Source organism: Magnolia sinica, chromosome 11, assembly GCF_029962835.1.
Source record: "Magnolia sinica isolate HGM2019 chromosome 11, MsV1, whole genome shotgun sequence".
NCBI lineage: Eukaryota > Viridiplantae > Streptophyta > Magnoliopsida > Magnoliales > Magnoliaceae > Magnolia > Magnolia sinica.
This window is the reverse complement of record NC_080583.1, coordinates 8,258,914-8,276,335: the sequence shown is the minus strand read 5'-3', so window position 1 is coordinate 8,276,335 and position 17,422 is coordinate 8,258,914. Positions and strand designations below refer to the sequence as shown.

At 41.6% G+C, this 17,422-nt stretch overlaps 1 protein-coding gene across 2 annotated transcripts; it reads left to right on the top strand.

The window, feature by feature from the left end:
• Nucleotides 1–1,882: 1,882 nt before the first annotated feature.
• Nucleotides 1,883–3,257, top strand: LOC131218737 (uncharacterized). 2 transcript variants are annotated; one of them, XR_009157845.1, is made up of 2 exons: nt 1,883–2,336; nt 2,905–3,257. XR_009157845.1 is itself a non-coding variant. In XM_058213490.1 (2 exons), exons 1-2 carry the CDS (start codon nt 2,236–2,238, stop codon nt 3,128–3,130), a joined length of 312 nt encoding a protein of 103 aa, XP_058069473.1. In that variant the 5' UTR covers nt 1,890–2,235; the 3' UTR covers nt 3,131–3,257. The 2 variants fall into 2 exon arrangements, 1 of the variants encoding a protein (XP_058069473.1); XM_058213490.1 differs by having other exon boundaries at nt 1,890–2,336; nt 2,920–3,257.
• Nucleotides 3,258–17,422: the final 14,165 nt, after the last annotated feature.

The window sequence follows — 17,422 nt, the reverse complement described above, 5'->3', positions numbered from 1 at the left end:
CACCCGCCCCCACGCCCAGCCCAACCCAGCCCGTCCCGTCACTTGCAGTTTAATCCGAAAGTGCTGAGTTGACTCAGCGATGAACTAAGTAGAAAAATACTTAAAACCAAATATCAGAGAGCGTTTTATAAGAGAAGAATTTTTCGTATATTTAAAACTGGAATCGGTTGTCTTTATATAGACTCCGAAGTGGTGCATAAGCACCCTTTATAAAAGGTTAGGTTCGTTGGGTTTAAACCCAATAGGGGCGACCAACCGGAAGGGATGCATCTCTCTGGTTTAAAACGAAAAAGCGCAAATGCGAGTACACTCCCGCACATACAGTCCTGCGAGTACCCATACACACACCCACGCGAGTACACACATACCGCACCCACACCCGCGCCCACGCCCAGCCCAGCCCAGCCTGTCCCGTCGCGTCGCGTCGCTCATGGACTCGGACTCGGGCTCGGACTTGGCTCGGCTCGGCTCGGCGCGCGCGCGCGCGTGTGGTCAATGATATAGATTAGAGCTATTGATATAGCCCCCCACAGGACCAAATTCACATGCCCCCTAAAAGGGGCTCAAACCCTAGGCAAAAAGACTATCTTATATACAAGATAGTTTATTATGTCAAATCCGATGTGGGACAAAACCCACAGCTCAAAAGTACTACAACTTTTCAAGAATGGAGGGAAATCACCGAAATTTTGAAAATTCAAATTTTAATACTATTTTAAAACAAAATATAGCAAACTTCCTGCCAAGGAATACACTAAGGTGGCCCCACAAGGTTAGGGTAACATCCATCGAGATAACAGCTAATCCGCTCCCCATTACTAGAGACTGTCGTTCCTGTCAGGGAATTTGTAGGGCCCACCTTCATTTGTATGTTTTATCCATGCCGTCCATCTATTTTAACAAATCATTTTATGTCATGACCTCAAAATTTAGGCCGATTGGTTACTAACGTGGACCACACAAGAGGTACCGGTATGAATTAAAAATTCTTCGTTGAAAACTTATTGAGCCCACCATATGCTTATTTGCCATCTAACAAAAGCTCCAAAACTTCTGCGCCCTTGGAACTTTTGAACGGTAAGCTTTCATTCCCCGTGTGGTGTGGCCCACTTACACCTTCAATATGTATTACTTTTTGAATTTATGTCCTAAAGTATCCTTCAAAATAAATAGACGGCGTAGATAAAACATATATATATCACGGTTGGCACTACAGGGCCACTCACAAGACCGTCCGTCTCTAGCTAGGGCTGTTGGGGATTCGGATTGGCTGATGTACCGCACGGCAGCCATATAGCTGTGGGTGTGTGTGCGCGTGTGCGTGTGTATGTGTAAAAAAAAAGTTCCGTGGGTCCCATCATAAGGTATGTGTTATATCCAAACTGTCTATCCATTTTCTGAGCTCATAGAAAAGCTTGAGACCAAAAAGAAAAAAGACAGATCTAATAATCAAGTTGACCACACTGTAAAAAGCAGTAAGGGATTGAATGTCTACCATTGAAATTCTTTTTGGCTTCACAGAAGTTTTGGATCAATATAAAATTTGTTTTTCCTCTTATCCAGCTCTCTGTGACCTTATGAGCAGATTGGATGGAAAATAAACGTCATGTTGGCCCTATGAAATTTTTAACGGTGAAAACTATTATCTCCACTACTATTTTCGGTGTGGTCCACAAGATATATATGATTCATTGTTTGAGTAGTACTCTAAAATTATCTCGAAAAAAGAATGATCGGAGTGGATATGATAAATAGATCAATGCGGGGCCATGTAACCTTGATCTACTTTGAATCGTTCGTCCAACTCGAAGATCGAGGAGTGTCAGCGCTCGCACGACACGTACCTACACCAGCTATATAGCTCACCAGCCAATCCGGGTAATACCCAATCCGCGCCATTAGAATCTTCTGGAAGAGCGCGAGGGCAGTTGTGAGGAAAAACAATCTTGTAAATTCCCAATCTTCCTTTCTCGATATAAAGATAGCCCATCTCCCTTCTTTCAAGCAGGAAAACGGTATTCTCTTCCTTCCAACGGAGAATCCGGCTTCCAGAGCCAGGGCTACAAGCTCTAAAGGGTGGGGGAGACACTAGTCTCAAAACCCACATCCCAATCGTAATTTCTGGCAGAATACAGGCCAGAATCACCGGTGCGAGGCGGCCCATGTGAAGAATTCAGGCCGGGGGTTGGTCGTTCCGTGATCTGGCCACGCCCCACTCGGCAGCACCTAGATGGAATGGTGGCGATCGCGGCAGAGGCTCTGATGGCCGGAAAGACGGCGGGAGAGGTGGGGCTACTACTCGGCCCGCTGACCGAGTTCGGAGCCTGCGGTACTCGGTGAGTATTTCTTCTTCTATTGTGTTCCGTACCCTGTAAATTTTCTGTTCTTTTCTTATTATCTTTGAATAGGAGGAATCGGATTGCATGGTGTGACACACACCACCATGATGTGTGCTATATCCACACCGTTCATCCATTTTGCGAGATCATTTTAGTGTATGGATACAAAAATAAGGCAGAGCCAAAGCTCAAGTGAAACACACCATATAAACTAATGAGAATATGAGAAAATGACCCCCGCCCCTGCTTTCTGTGGTGTGGTATACAAAGCTTTGGATCGATCTGCCTAATTTTTAATCCATGCTCTAAAATGATCTCATAAAATGGATGGACGGTGGGGATATAACATATACATCATGGTAGGTAGGACACCCAACTTGATGCCGGTGGTGTGTGGCCCACCACACGACTTCCCGACTGGGACTAGTTGGGTTGGTCTGGGCTTGACCAGAGCTTGACTCAGTTGACTCGGTTAACTGCAACTCATCTTGAGCACCCCCTGTCCTGAAATCCAGCTAACCTAGACATTCATCTTGAGTATGATTTTTATCTATCTTGATTATAGTTTTTATCTATGCAGCCATGATGGGAGCCTTGTGACGAGCAAGCTGATCCACAATGAGTCCTTTTTCAACGAGGGACTGCTTGTGTGCGAAACGGATACCTCTGGTCCCACCATAACCCTGTACTTATCTCCTGGCGAATGGGGCCGGCAGACTCCAATATCCACTTGCCACCTTTGTTGGCATCATGATCTTCTTGATCTCAAGAATCGTATGAATTTTGGTTGATAACCTGACTCTGGTATATTGTTTGTCGGACCATGTTTGGATGGACCATGCCCCAAAAAATGTCTGTCTTTGTCTTCTTCATCTCGATCTCAAGAATCGTATGAATTTCGGTTGATAATTGCTAGTCTGGTATATTGTGTATTGGACCATTTCTGTATGGACCATGCCCCAAAACAATTTCAGTCTGTCATCTTCACCTCGATCTTGATCTCAAGAATCGTATGAATTTCGGTTGATAACTGTTAGTCGAGTATATTGTTTATCGGACCATATCTAGATGGACCATGCCCCAAAAAATGTCCGTCTATGTCTTCTTCATCTCGATCTCAAGAATCGTATGAATTTCGGTTGATAATCACTAGTCTGGTATGGACCAGGCCCCAAAGAAATTTCAGTCGGTCATCTTCACCTTGATCTTGATCTCAAGAATCGTATGAATTTCGGTTGATAACCGTTGGTTTTGTATAAGTTCTACTGACTATGTCCAGAAGGATCATGCCCCAAAAAATGTAGGCTGTTCAGAGGGACCATACCCCAAAAAAAAATGTCAGTCTGTCATCTTCACCTCAATCTTGATCTTATGAATTTTGGTTGATAACAGTTGGTTTTGTGTAAGTTCTACGGACTATGTCCGGATGGATCATGCCCCAAAAAATGTAGACTTCTGGACTTCGTCTGGATGGATCATGCCCCAAAAAATGTAGACTGTTTGGATGGACCATGCCCCAAAAAATGTAAACTATGTTAGGATGGATCATGACCCAAAAAATGTCTATCTGCATCATTTTTCATCTTAGAGTACAAGAAGATAAATCCACTTTTTGCTGGACCATGTCTCAAAAAATGTCCATCTGCATCATGTTCGACTTGATCTCAAGAATTGTATGAATATCAGTTGATTACTGTTGGTTTTGTATCAAACTATGTTTGGGTTGGCCATGTAAAAAAAAAAAAAAGTTTCATCTTCATCATCTTCGTTGTGATATGAAGAATTTTATGAATTTCAGTTAATAATCATTGGTTTTGTATATTCTTAATCAGACTGTCCGGTTTGACCATATGTCCATCTATGCCATCTTCATCTCTATCTCAAGAATAGTATATATGAATTTCGGTTGACAACCATTGATATTGTATGCGATCAATCGGAGTATGTCTGGATTGACCATATCCCAAAAAATATCTGTTTGGATGATCCCAGCTACCAGTCTTGGACTCTCTGTCTCTCTCTCCCCCCTATGGATTTCTTTCTGCATAGCTAGTTTACTTTTGAGTTGGAGTACTTTTGAGTTGGTGTGTTTTAGAAGAGTTGTTTTAACAGTCATAGGAGTGTTGGTCTTGTGATTACATGTGTATATTGTTTTGTTTCATGTAGTCTTATTGGATTCATGTCCCCTATGGTTTGTTGTTTGGGTTTGAAAAGTGTTAATCTCCTAATAAATTGTACTTGTGTGGAAGGTCATCTTGTAAATAATCAAGGAGGGTTGTTATGACCACATGTAGTTGATGTTGTGGAAGGCGTAGCTGATTCTTGTATAAAAGAAGATGGTTTAATATAAAAGAAGTGTTAATCTCTCTCTCTCTCTCTCTCTCTCTCTCTCTCTCTCTCTCAATACTCGGTGTCAGTGGGCAGATAACTGCTTGCCATCAGTTGGGCTCCTTTGAGCTTGCGGTGCAGGTGCATGAGATCCAGGCCAATCATCAGTTAAGGCTCGCTATCAACATAACTGAGCCAAAAATTTGGCCAGTTTGGACATCAGGTGAGGCCAGACTCGTATGAGGAAAATGGATGGTTAGACAAAAAGTAACAGATGGTCCATACTCAAGATATACATGTGGCCTACCTAATGAGTGGGCCAGCTTGAACTTTGGAGCATGTCATGTTCATGGTTGGGCACCACCTGATGAATTGTCTGGATCTTGCACATACGATGTATAGTGGATTGCAAACACTTTCATGGCAAAAGACTGGATAAGGCCTGATTGGAGGTGGAAATGATTTGGACCGCCGGGGTCTTAAATCAGTTGTATTTTGCAAAGGCAAACCTTAAAACAGTTGTATTTTGCAAAGGCAAACCGAGATGAGTTTTCTGACATAATATATATGATTTTGGGATAGGAGAATCTACTTAAGCCAACCAATCTGACCACACGGGTGTGTCCATGCCAGATTTGTGGGGTTCCATCCAATGGATGGTCAAAAGTGTAATGTAGTTTTGTTTTTACTATAAATAGTAAGTTTTAGTTGGAATATAACTTTTGATACTTTGAGTGGTTGAAGTTGTGCCTAACATGAAAAGGGCTCAAAAAATTAGGAGAACAATGTGGTTGGTCCAAATTGATTTGATCAAAGGTGACTTTAATCCCATCGAAGAGTGCTCTTCGATGGCTATTGTTCTCATTGACAGAAGCATGCGGTTTTGCTAAATTGTGGGAATTGTTTCATATTCCTGGTGCAACACTATGTGTGTGTGTGTAATTGCGGGATTAGGACAATCTTAAGCTATTATAAAGAAGGCTTAATGTTTTTGGGAGCTTAGGAAGGTGAAAACGAGGGTTTTTGGATTATTGTAAGTGATTCATCTATTATACTTTTGCTTTTATAGTGATTCGTTGTCGCTTTGTGCCATGGTTTTTCTCATATGGGTTTTTTTTTTTTTGTTGGGGGGAGGGGGCGTAAAATGTGTGTGCTTTATGTTTGCTTGGTTTACATTTAATTAAATCACATGAGATCCGAATTTAGAGTTTGCTTCCGCGAATTCCCAACAAATGCTATCACAAGGTACATTGGGATTCGAGTTTGGATTGGCATCATGGCGATTAAGGGAACAAAAGTGAAGTATGAAACGGAGAAGTTTACTGGGAAAAACAACTTCGAACCATGGAAGGTGAAGATGAGAAGTCTTCTAGTTCAAAAAGTATTACAGCATGAACTCCTTGGTGTTGAGAAGTGTCCAGCATCTATAAGCAATGAAGAATGGGAAGACTTGAATGATTGAGCAAAAACCTCAATCTAATTATGTTTGGTGGATGATGTCCTTTACAATGTCTTGGATCAAAAGACTATAACTTGTACACGATAAAATTGTTATTGAATCGTCTGTATCTGAAGAAGTAATTCTTATCGTGTAGCTCACCTAAAATTTATAATGCACCCTGAACATAAGCCAAAGTACCTAACTTAGGGCGGTGTTTGGAGCATGGGCTTAGATGGGTTTAAGTGGGATGGAATTACCAAAATGTAATGATTACATTGTGCAGGGATTGTCATCTAATCCCATGGCTTGGAGGCCATCCCACTTCATGTTTGGGAAATGGATTGGCTACTCATCTTGCCACTACTAGTCGGTGCTCTGTGGGCCCCACCATGCTGTATGTGTTTCATCCATGCCGTCCACCTATTCTTCCTTGTCATTTTATGGTACGAGCCCAAAAATGAGTTTGATCCAAATCTCAAGTGGACCGCACAGTTGGCCCTATGAGGTTTTTAATGGTGTAATTCAGTCACTACTGTTTTCCCATGGTGTGGTCCACCTTAGATTTATATCTACCTCAGTTTTTGGATCAAGCTCTAAACTTATATTTCAAAATGGATGGACGGCATGGATAAAATACATACATGGTGTGTAGCGCCCCGAAAATCGTGGGTCGAGCATCGACTCAACTCCCGAGTTCCAACGCATCACTTATGCAACATAGATAATGATGATTAAATGTTGTCCGTATTAGTGCCTTAAACATAAATGAGATTATACCAAAACAACATATCATACTCCAGAGACAATTAATTTCTGCAAGCGGAAGATTGTGATAAATATATAAAATATATAAATTGTTATAAGTCTCCAGAATGTGAACATGATTCCAGGTTAAATATATACATATATACTCCAAAAATGAACAAAATGAAGATACATGGGTGTTCCAAATGTGCAAAATAATAAGTGTAATGGCATCTAATCAGCATCCATGTAACCCCGTCGATCAGAACATGGTCTACATATACCCGCCTGATAGCAGCATATAGGAGAAACCCTCCTCATCATTATAAAAGTCCAGCTCCGCTTCGCAAACATCGCCATAATCTGAAACTAAAACAGAGTCTGGTTGGTGTTTAAAACACCGTCTCGTAACGTGGAAGTGAGTGATCAACTTAGTGGAACAATAAAGCAAATGTTAACATGTTATCAATTCAGTCAAGCAGTAATGATAATGCAATACAACAATCAGGTCCTAAGTACTCTTATTAATGTAAGAATGATATGAAATAATGATGCATGCCCTCGCCTGTACTCCCTCTGCGATCTTCATCTCACGGTCATAGCATGTCAGTCACTTCCCCAGTGCTCTACCCAACGCCAAACGGCACATGCAATGCGGTGAATGAGCGTGATTACCAAGTTCTTATTAGGCCTTTTCATATATCAGGATTGAGAAACTAAGGTACCTCCCTTATATCAATTCCTAAACAATGATCTATTCTAGGGTCGTCAATCCTAGCAGTCACATACGATATGCAAGTTTAGGTCACTACCACCAACGCCCTACCAACTGGCAGTCTATTTTCGAAGGCTCGTCACCAACTCAACTGGGGACCACAGCCAGGCTGCGCTAGGGTAGGCCTAGTTTATACTCTAGTTACTATGGGAAGACTCGTCGCCTCAACGCAGTCTCAGAGTAATCTCGAGGTCACTACAAAGGGCTCGTCACCTGATTAGTGTAGGCCGACAACTCGAATACAGTGTCCCATACCACTGTATTCGGCTCACGAGGCGGTGTTACTCACTGGTCACTACAGGGAGGCTCGTCACCCCATCGTAGGCCGACAGATCGACCACGGTGTCCCATACCACCTTGTCCGGCTCATAAGTCTTAGTGGATCGAGGTACCAAGGTTAACGGAGTTTCCACTGGTGAGTTTGGTACCTTAGGTTCAAGCAATAACGTCCATACATGGTGAACATACATCGGGTCAATCGGGTTATTTGACGAGCTCGACTGGTACGAGCGCATGTTGATTTGATCGACATGGAGTGCATAAGCATTCTATGCGGCCTAACCACTGTCGTCAAATGACGTACGACTCGGATTCGTCAAACGTATCTGTCGTGACTGAAACAATTTGGCCATCTATCGTAAACCGTTACCGATTGCCTGGACTACATTGTAGCCCCAAACACACTTCAAATACGATAGGAATATATATGTGCTAGTCCAAAACAGCATGTAGCAACCAACTTAAATATAAGTCTCATTTGAGCATTTCAACAAACACATAGTGTGCATAGTAGCGCACATAGGCATTCAACCATAAAGCACATAGTAGTAATATGAGATACATAAAGGAAACTATAAACATAGTTAAGGGAGTTGAAAATCATATCTCAACACCCTCATTATATGCATTTCAACAGGTATTTCCTCATTGAGGCATTTTATCAAACACATAGACTACACATTTCAACATGTACGTATTAGACTAGATGTAACATATATGCTAGTAAGCCCTTTTACAAAGGAGTTGCCACATACACAACAAACATATATTTATAGTTAATAATCATGGCGAGCACAAATCCAAATTCCATATTCATTCAGACATTCTTACAAGCACTTAGACTACACACTTCAACATACGTAACGTATGTTGGCAATAACAGGTGTTGTGGCAAATCCTTTCACCAAGGAGTTGTCACATGCATAACAGCCACATATTCACGATGAATAATCATGGCAAGCACGGGTTCAAATTCCATACTCATTCAATCATATCAACAAACACATGGAATACACTATATTCAACATAATTCATAAATATGTGTAAAGTGCGGGAAAGATCGTTTCTAAGCATGTGATAGCATTCAAGTCAGTCATAAATCATTAACTAACATTGAAAGCCTTGAAAACCATAACCTAAACATTTATAGTCCGCACCTTTCGCCGGTAGACTCGTAACGAACTCAGTTTAAACATTAAGTCTTTGTTTACAGCACAATGACTACCCGAATCACGAAATAGATTAGCTATTTTGTCAATATCTCTATTTAAATTTCTAAAACGAGATTAGGGTTAGAATTTCTTACCCAAATCGGAACCAAAACAAGTTGAGTAGTGTAGTAGAGAAGTGAAACGGCATGTGGAGTTGTGGGAAAAGATCCCAACAACAATCCCCAAGAATCTCTCCTCCTTTCTTCTTCTTTTCTCTCCTTTTCTTTCTCTCTCACCTAGGGTTTCTAAGAAATTCGTATGGACTGGGAGTGAGGGGGTTTAAGGGCTATTTATAAGCCCAGAATCGATGTCAATGGCCCCAGGGTAATGGTATACTTAGGTTATAGCCAAAATGCATACGTTTCAGTCCAACGGAGCACTTCTGTAGGCCCCTTTACTGAATACGGTCGGACTTAAGCTTCCTGACGTTGGATCTAGGTCAGGCTAAGATCTCAGCCTGATCGGATCAGTGGATCGACCGCGGGGGACCAGTTTCAGTTCAACGGTCACCAGTGCTCGATCAGGGCCACAAGTGCATTGACCTGTGTTGAAAATTTTTCCTGATCTGAGGGTGTAATTGGGTCAGATTCTGATGGTCTGAATCCTTAGATTTGGCCTGCAAGTGAAATGACTCAATTCACTTAAGTCCCAGTTCACTTTCTAAAGGTATTCGCGTTTCTCACACACTTCGCTCCGGGCTCAAGTTGTACATTTCTGGACACTGTTAGGACTTGATTTCCAAGATGGTGGTCAAGTCCAGTAATGCGGTCATAACCGTATAGTTTTGGAGAAATCGGACTTTCGACGTGCGGTCTAAGTCTGATATAGAGTTTCAAAGTGCTCCCGAGAGCAACTGGGTTTTGAGACTGATCCTAAGTTTCTAGGTAATGTTGGGTTAGAGATTTTAATGGGTTTGGGTCTTGCAGTTCGTATAGAAAGTGGTTCAAACTAATTCTACTGATTATTCAGTCTAGTACTTAACTAAATTATGCCCTAATTACGACAGAATATGGTCCTAGGGCAGTTTTACGCCCCTTTCTGGTACTTTTAATTAGTATATTATTTTAATTATTTTTTTAATAGTTCATCATCAAGTCTAGTTCATCTCTACCAAATTTCATTAGATTTCGTGTTGTAGAAAAATTCTAAAAATTCCAGAAGTAGCAGCTATCCAACTAATGATTTTCAGACAGTTGTCACAATGACCTATATTTAACTATATTAAAATTTTTATTATATTTTTCACTTATTTTTTATATGAAACTAGACTTATCAAGCTTCAATCTGACTTTTGAATAAGCTAAATTGACTTATAACAAGGGAGATATGACTTTTCAAAGTCGGACGACAAGTGCAGAAAAATGGCAGAGGCCGGCAAGGCCTCTCAGATCCGGCGATGCCATCGCCGGTCCCTGGACCCCGGGGCGATGGCACCCCCCCTGGGGTGCCGAAAATGTACGGGACCCACCTCGGGTCCCCCCGATTTGCATCGTTTGGCCCCCCGAGTCCTTTTGATGTGGTTTCGTCACCCGATACTTGAAATGGGTTACGCAACGTGCAATATATGATTTTGGGGTAGGAGAAGCTAAGTTATCCAAATAACCTATTTATATCATGAGATTCTAAAAAGGTTAACAGTCAAAAGTCCATTTTATTTATGTATTTACCATTTACAGTAAGTTTTAGTCTAAGTATTATTCTTCATCATTTAAACTTTAGATTAATATCTAATATGAAAGTACTTGGAAAATTTGAAGCATAGGGTGGTGAAAGGTGAGATTTTAAAGGAAATAGGTTAAAAGGGGTTTGAGGCTTTGGAATTTATTTTTGAGACGTTAATAAGGTGTTAGGATCGATACATTGCCTAAGGACGTCTAAGGTTGGCAAAAATTCGAGGCGTTACATGGTGATAGGGTCCACATGGCACCGACCACTAGCCACACGAAACCCAAAGTAGGATTGCAAAAACCCTTGCTCGGGCGCTAATTCCAAGAAGGGGCTTCACAACCCATACCTTATGTAAGTCCCAAACAAGACATTGTTACGCAGCATGCCAATAACGCTCAAACGATAAACAGAAAGAAATATAATCTAGAAGAAGAATCAAAGCATTCCAAACAAACTACAAGACATAATATACGTGGAAAAACCTCAATAAGGGTTAAAAAACCACGGGTGTAAACTTTCACTATGAAGAAAACGAGATTAAAATCAATATACTAACCTTCACGATGCTCCCATGCACAGAGAAAACCCTTAACCTTACTTAAAAAACCTTTTTTTATAGCTTGGAGTAACCCTAGGACTTCTATTTATAGTTTAGGAAACTTTCCTTCCGCACTCTTGTGAAACCGCCTTAAATTTACGCAGTCCGCATCAAATCCTCAAATGAATCTTCGTAACCTCGACTGGTCGAGCGGACCACTCGACAGGTCGAGCCCCCACTCAACTGGTCGAGTACCTCTGACCTAAAAAAGTATCGCTTATTAGACTTTGAGTTGAGTGAACCCTCGACTGGTTGAGCAAGCTACTCGACCGGTCGAGCAGCCCACTCGACTGGTCGAGCAACGATCTGGTATGCTGGCTCCACACCTCAACAATCTCCCACTTGGAGACACATCACCATAATCCTTCGTCTTCTACATCCGAAGCGCACCACCTCCCCGTCTTCAAGCCTGAAGACCAATCAAAGCTGAACAAAGCTTCAGCTTCTCTCGCGTGACCGCCTTGGTCAGCATATCCGCAGGATTCTCATTTGTATGGATATTCTTTAGAACAATCGATCCATCTTCCAGTAACGAACGTATGAAGTGATATCTGATGTCAATATGCTTGGTCCTTGAATGAAATGCTGAATTTTTCGCCAAGTGTATTACACTCTGATTGTCACTGTAAAGCTTGCAATCTGCCTGCTTCTTTCCCAACTCTTCCATGAAACTTTACATCCACACCATCTCCTTACACGCTTCTATAGCTGCAACATATTTTGTTTCTGTTGTACTGATAGATATTATCTTCTGTAACTAAGAGACCCAACTGACTGCAACACTACTTAGAGTAAAGACATAATATGTAATGCTTCTTCTGTTGTCGATATCTCCTACCAAATCTGAATCTATGTAGCCTTATAGCTTGATTTTCGATCCTCCATAACACAACCCTACATCCACAGTACCTACCAGATATCTGAGGATCTACTTCACAACTTCTCAATGTTCATCCTGGGGTTGTTCATGAACCTGCTAACAACTCCCACTACTTGAGCAATGTCTGGCCTCTTGCTCACTATAGCATACATGAGACTCCCAATAGTTGACGCGTATGAGACTTTAACCATATATTCTCATTCCTCTTGCGTCTTTGCACCTTACTCCTTAGAAAGCTTGAAGTGGTTGGCTAATAGAGTGCTAACCGGATTAGTACCTCCCATACTGAATCGATCAAGTACCTTGGCTATGTATTCTGCCTGTGACAAAACTAGTTTATTGTTTTCCCTGTCACGCTTTATCCTCATGCCTAGGATTTATTTTGTGGCTCCTAAATCCTTCATGACAAATTCTCTAAACAGTTATCTTTTGAAATCTGAGATGTCCTTCATGCTTAATCAGGCCACAAGTATATCATCAATGTACAGAAGAAGGATGATATACGACGTATCAAACTTCTTCAAATAACAACAATGGTCTGCATGACATCTCATAAAACTGTTTCCCGACATAAAACTGTCAAACTTTTTGTACTACTGCCTCAGGGCTTGCTTCAGGCCGTATAGACTCTTCTTTAGTCTACACACCTTGTTCTCATTTTCCGGTGCCACGTATCTTGTCAACTAATGCACATATATATATATATCTTCTTCAAGGTCCCTATGAAGAAAGGCTGTCTTAACATCTAGCTGCTCTAGATGTAAGTCTTCTGTATCCACTATACTCAAGACCATACGAATCATAGACATTTTCACCATTGCTGAAAATATTTCAGTGAAGTTGATACCTGTCTTTTGTTGGAACCCTTTCACAACCAATCTGACCTAGTACCGTTTCGAACCATCATGCTCCTCCTTCAGTCTGTAAACCCACTTATTATGAAGAGCTTTCTTACCCTTAGGTAGAGTGACTAGATCCCATGTACGATTAAACTCAAGAGAGTCCATCTCATCGTCCATGACCTGCTCTCACTTAACCCGTGTATTTGACTGTAATGCCTCTTCAAAACACTCTGGTTCACCATTATCTGTCAGCAGTAGATAATGTAACGAGGGTGAGTATCAAACCGTGGGTCTTCTCTCCTGAGTAGACCTCCTCACAACCGGTGTCTGCGGCTCTACCTCATAATACTCCTGTGCATGATCATCCTGTAGCGCTATAATACCCGTGTCTGGTAACTCTTCCAACTCTACGAATTCTTTCTCCTCGGCCTTATTTTGCTGCACACTATCCTTATGCATTACTTTTTCATTGAAGACTACTTCTTTGTTTTTGATGATTTTTCGGTACTCTGTATCCTATAACTTGTAGCCAAAATCATGCTGCCTGTAGCCTATAAACATGTACTTTCTAGACTTCACATCTAGCTTGTTTATGTGCTCTGCATCAATGTGAACATATGAAGTGCAACTGAACACTTTGAGATGCGCAAGGTTCACTTCTTTCCTAGTCCACTTTTCTTCTGATAGCCCACCATCCAATAATGCTGAGGGACTTCTATTGATGAGATATGCGGCAATATTCACAGCATCTGCTTAAAATGTCTTGGGCAACCCTGCATATAACCTTATGCTCTTGGTGCGCTCAAGGATGGTCCTATTAATGCGCTCAGCCAAACCGTTCTGCGGAGGTGTTCCTGGAATCGTTTTCTAATGTTTGATTCCATTTGCTGCACAATATTCCTCAAACCTCTTATCACAATACTCTCTCCCATTATCTGATTTGAGACATTTTACTGTTTTACCTGTCTCGTTTTCTATCATTATTTTTCACTTCTTAAATATATCAAATACATCAGATTTATGCTTTAAGAAATAGACTCACAGTTTAATTTCTATTAGCATTATCAATAAAAGAAACAAAATAACTTGAGCCACCAAGAGATGATACTTTTGCCGGTCCCCACACATCAATGTGTACAAGCTCCAACAGATGCGTCTTTGGAGGGCGTCCTGTTTTCTTAAAACTTACCCTCTTCTGTTTGTCATACACGCAGTCCTGACAGAATTCCAAGTCGATAAACTTCAGCCTTGATAGCTTCCCTTTTGACAATAGTACTTTCATCCATTTCTCACTCATATGTCCCAATCTCTGATGTCATAACTACCCATTCACTCCAGTTGATGCGACTGCGAGTGAACTATACAATCCTAAAGTCACGTACAAAGTATCTTCCTTCTTACCTCAAGATATCACCAAGGCACCTTTTGTGATATTTCAGGAATCACTAGTGAATGTCGTCACATATCCGGTATCGGCCAAATGCCCCACTAAGATCAAATTCCATTTCAAACTCGGTACATGTCTGACATCCTTCAATTTCAAAGTCGTTCCGTCTTTCTGATTTATATGAACGTCTTCCTTGCCAACAATACTGCACAGCTCATCATCACCCAGGTAGACTCTCCCGAAGTTACCTGACACATAATCATACAGAACTTCCTTATACGAAGTGGCATAAAATGAAGCACCTGAGTCTATGACCCAGGACTCATTCCTTTCATCAAGACACAAGATCAACGCCTCTGTGTCACTCTCCTCAGATAGATTCACTGAATCTTTCATATCGTAAGAGCTTCTTTTTTATTTCTTAAGCGCCCTATAATCACGTTTCATGTGCCCATTCTTCCCGTAATGCCAATACCCGTCTTTGTCTTTCAGTCCTTTGGACTTTTTCTTCGACTTAGAATGTCCATGTTTATTGTCTCATTTATTCAACGATCTTCCTCCTCCTTCAACGTTTAGAGCATTCCCTAAATCTCCTGAAACTCCCGATGTCTTTCTTCTAGATTCTTTGCTAAGAATTAGACCGGCTACATCATTGAATTTCAGCTTTGTCAACCTTGAAGAATTGCTTACATCAATCACCAAACCATCCCAATTGTTTGGTAAACTGGACAAGATCATTAACGCCCTGACCTCGTCTTCAAAAACAATGCCAACGGATTTCAATTGGCTCGTGACTGTATTGAATTCGTTTAGATGTCCAGCCACGCTCTCACCATCTGACATCTTCATGTTGAATAGTTGTTTCATACGATGAACCTTATTAGACATTGAGGGTTTTTCATACATCATAGCTAAGGCTTCCATTAATTCTTTTGTGGTCTTTACCTTGGATATATTGAAGGCGACGTTCTTAGACAAAGAGAGTCGGATCGTTTCTAAAGCCTTCCGATCTAATAAAAACCATTCATCATCCGTCATCTTCTCTGGTTTCTTCTCTTTTCCTCCTAAAGGAATTTGGAGGTCCTTCTAATATAGATAATCCTCCATCTGCATCTTCCAGAAGGCAAAGTTTGAACCATCAAACTTCTCAATTTTGGTCTTCTCTTCTTCCGTCATCGCTCCCACTTAAACTAAACTAATAGCTTTAATACCAGTTGATGTGTAGCACGCCAACAACGCTAGTGAACCGAGATCTAATCACTGGTCTCACCCACAAACGATAAACAGAAAGAAATATAATATAGAAGAATCAAAGCATTCCAAACAAACTACAAGACAGAATATATATAAAAAAATCCCAACAAGGGTAAAAAACCACGTGTGCAAATTTCCACTATGAATAAAACGATATTACAATCAATATGCTAACCTTCACGATGCTCTCATGCACAAAGAAAACCCTTAGCCTTGCTAAGAAAACCCTTTTTCATACCTTAAAGTAACCCTAGGACCCCCATTTATAGTTAGGAAACTTCCCTTCTGCATTCTTGAGAAACCGCCTCAAATTTACGCAGTCGGCATCAAATCTGCAAACGAATCTATATAACCTCGACTGGTCAAGCAGGCTCCTCGACTGGTCGAGCACCTCGGACCGAAAAAAGTATCTCTCGCTGGACTTTGAGTCGAGTGAACTCTCGACTGGTCGAGCAGGTGTTGAGAGTCAAATATTGCATATTAGATCCCAGTTATTACCTGATTTTTCGAACATGGTACCGTTTAACGCCCTATTTTAATCATGTTTGTGTTGCAAGGTTAAATTAGGAGTCTGGACTGAAAAGGGGTACTAAAAGTACTGATTTAACACTCCGAGGTGACCAAGGCAAGGAACGGACTCCAGGGGATTGAAATTAAAGAATGTATATGCTAGAGATCCAAGAAAGTTAAGAAATTAAAGTCCAAGAGGCTTGGAAGTCGTCCTGAATGCAAGATCACAGGGTTCCCACCATTCGTTTGGTTCGAAACTTTATATCTGGCCTAAGGACCGTAAATTATCTGTACACGTCGAAATTCAGCACTTGAATCCCTGTGGAAGTGGCCCAACGGTCAGATCAGCCCATGAATCATCGATCTGGGGCCCACCTAATATCCCGACATGCCTCAATTTTGGTTCCAACCCCTTAAATGAGGTGGCAAAACGGATGAATGGAGTGAATTCCACATATACATTATAATGGACCCCACTTGGGGCTGGGCGTGCACATAGTGCACGCAGACCAGCCGGGCACCAAGCAAAGAGTCGGGTCAAACATTGTTTGACCTGACGGAATTAGAAAGAGAGAGAGAGGCCAGCGGACGCACCCACGTCTGACTGGGATGTGTAGTGGGCCACCACCGTCCACCAGATGGATGATTAGGACCGTTCATTCGGTCCAAGGGGGGGCCACGACCCTCGCCAAGGTGGACTTTTGGTCCCTTGCACACGTACACACGTGGATCGCCAAAAAACATAGGATGAATGGCGAAGTGATTTGATATAGTGGATCGCACCAAAACTCGACCAAAACCACTCCTTTCCGACTGATTTTTCGCCAGGAATCTAATGAGTTGAGTGAATTCCTCTGTAGACCTCAATCATGGGCGTCATGGGTTACACAGATCTGGATTTTCGCGGGTATAATGCACAAACGTGTGTCCGGACACTGTCTGGCTTCTCCGACAGTTGTACGAGCACGATCACGGTCAGATCCATGATCCGGACCGTCTACACGTTGCAAAAGATAGTCCTGACCCCAGCCATGAAGTCAGAATGGAAGATGGGATGATCTTCCGTCCCGAAAATCAATCCAAACACAACGAGTTATGCGTTTTCACTGCGTACGCAGTTGGTTGCGAAAACTCCCACCGACCTACGTTCCTGCTATAAAAGAGAG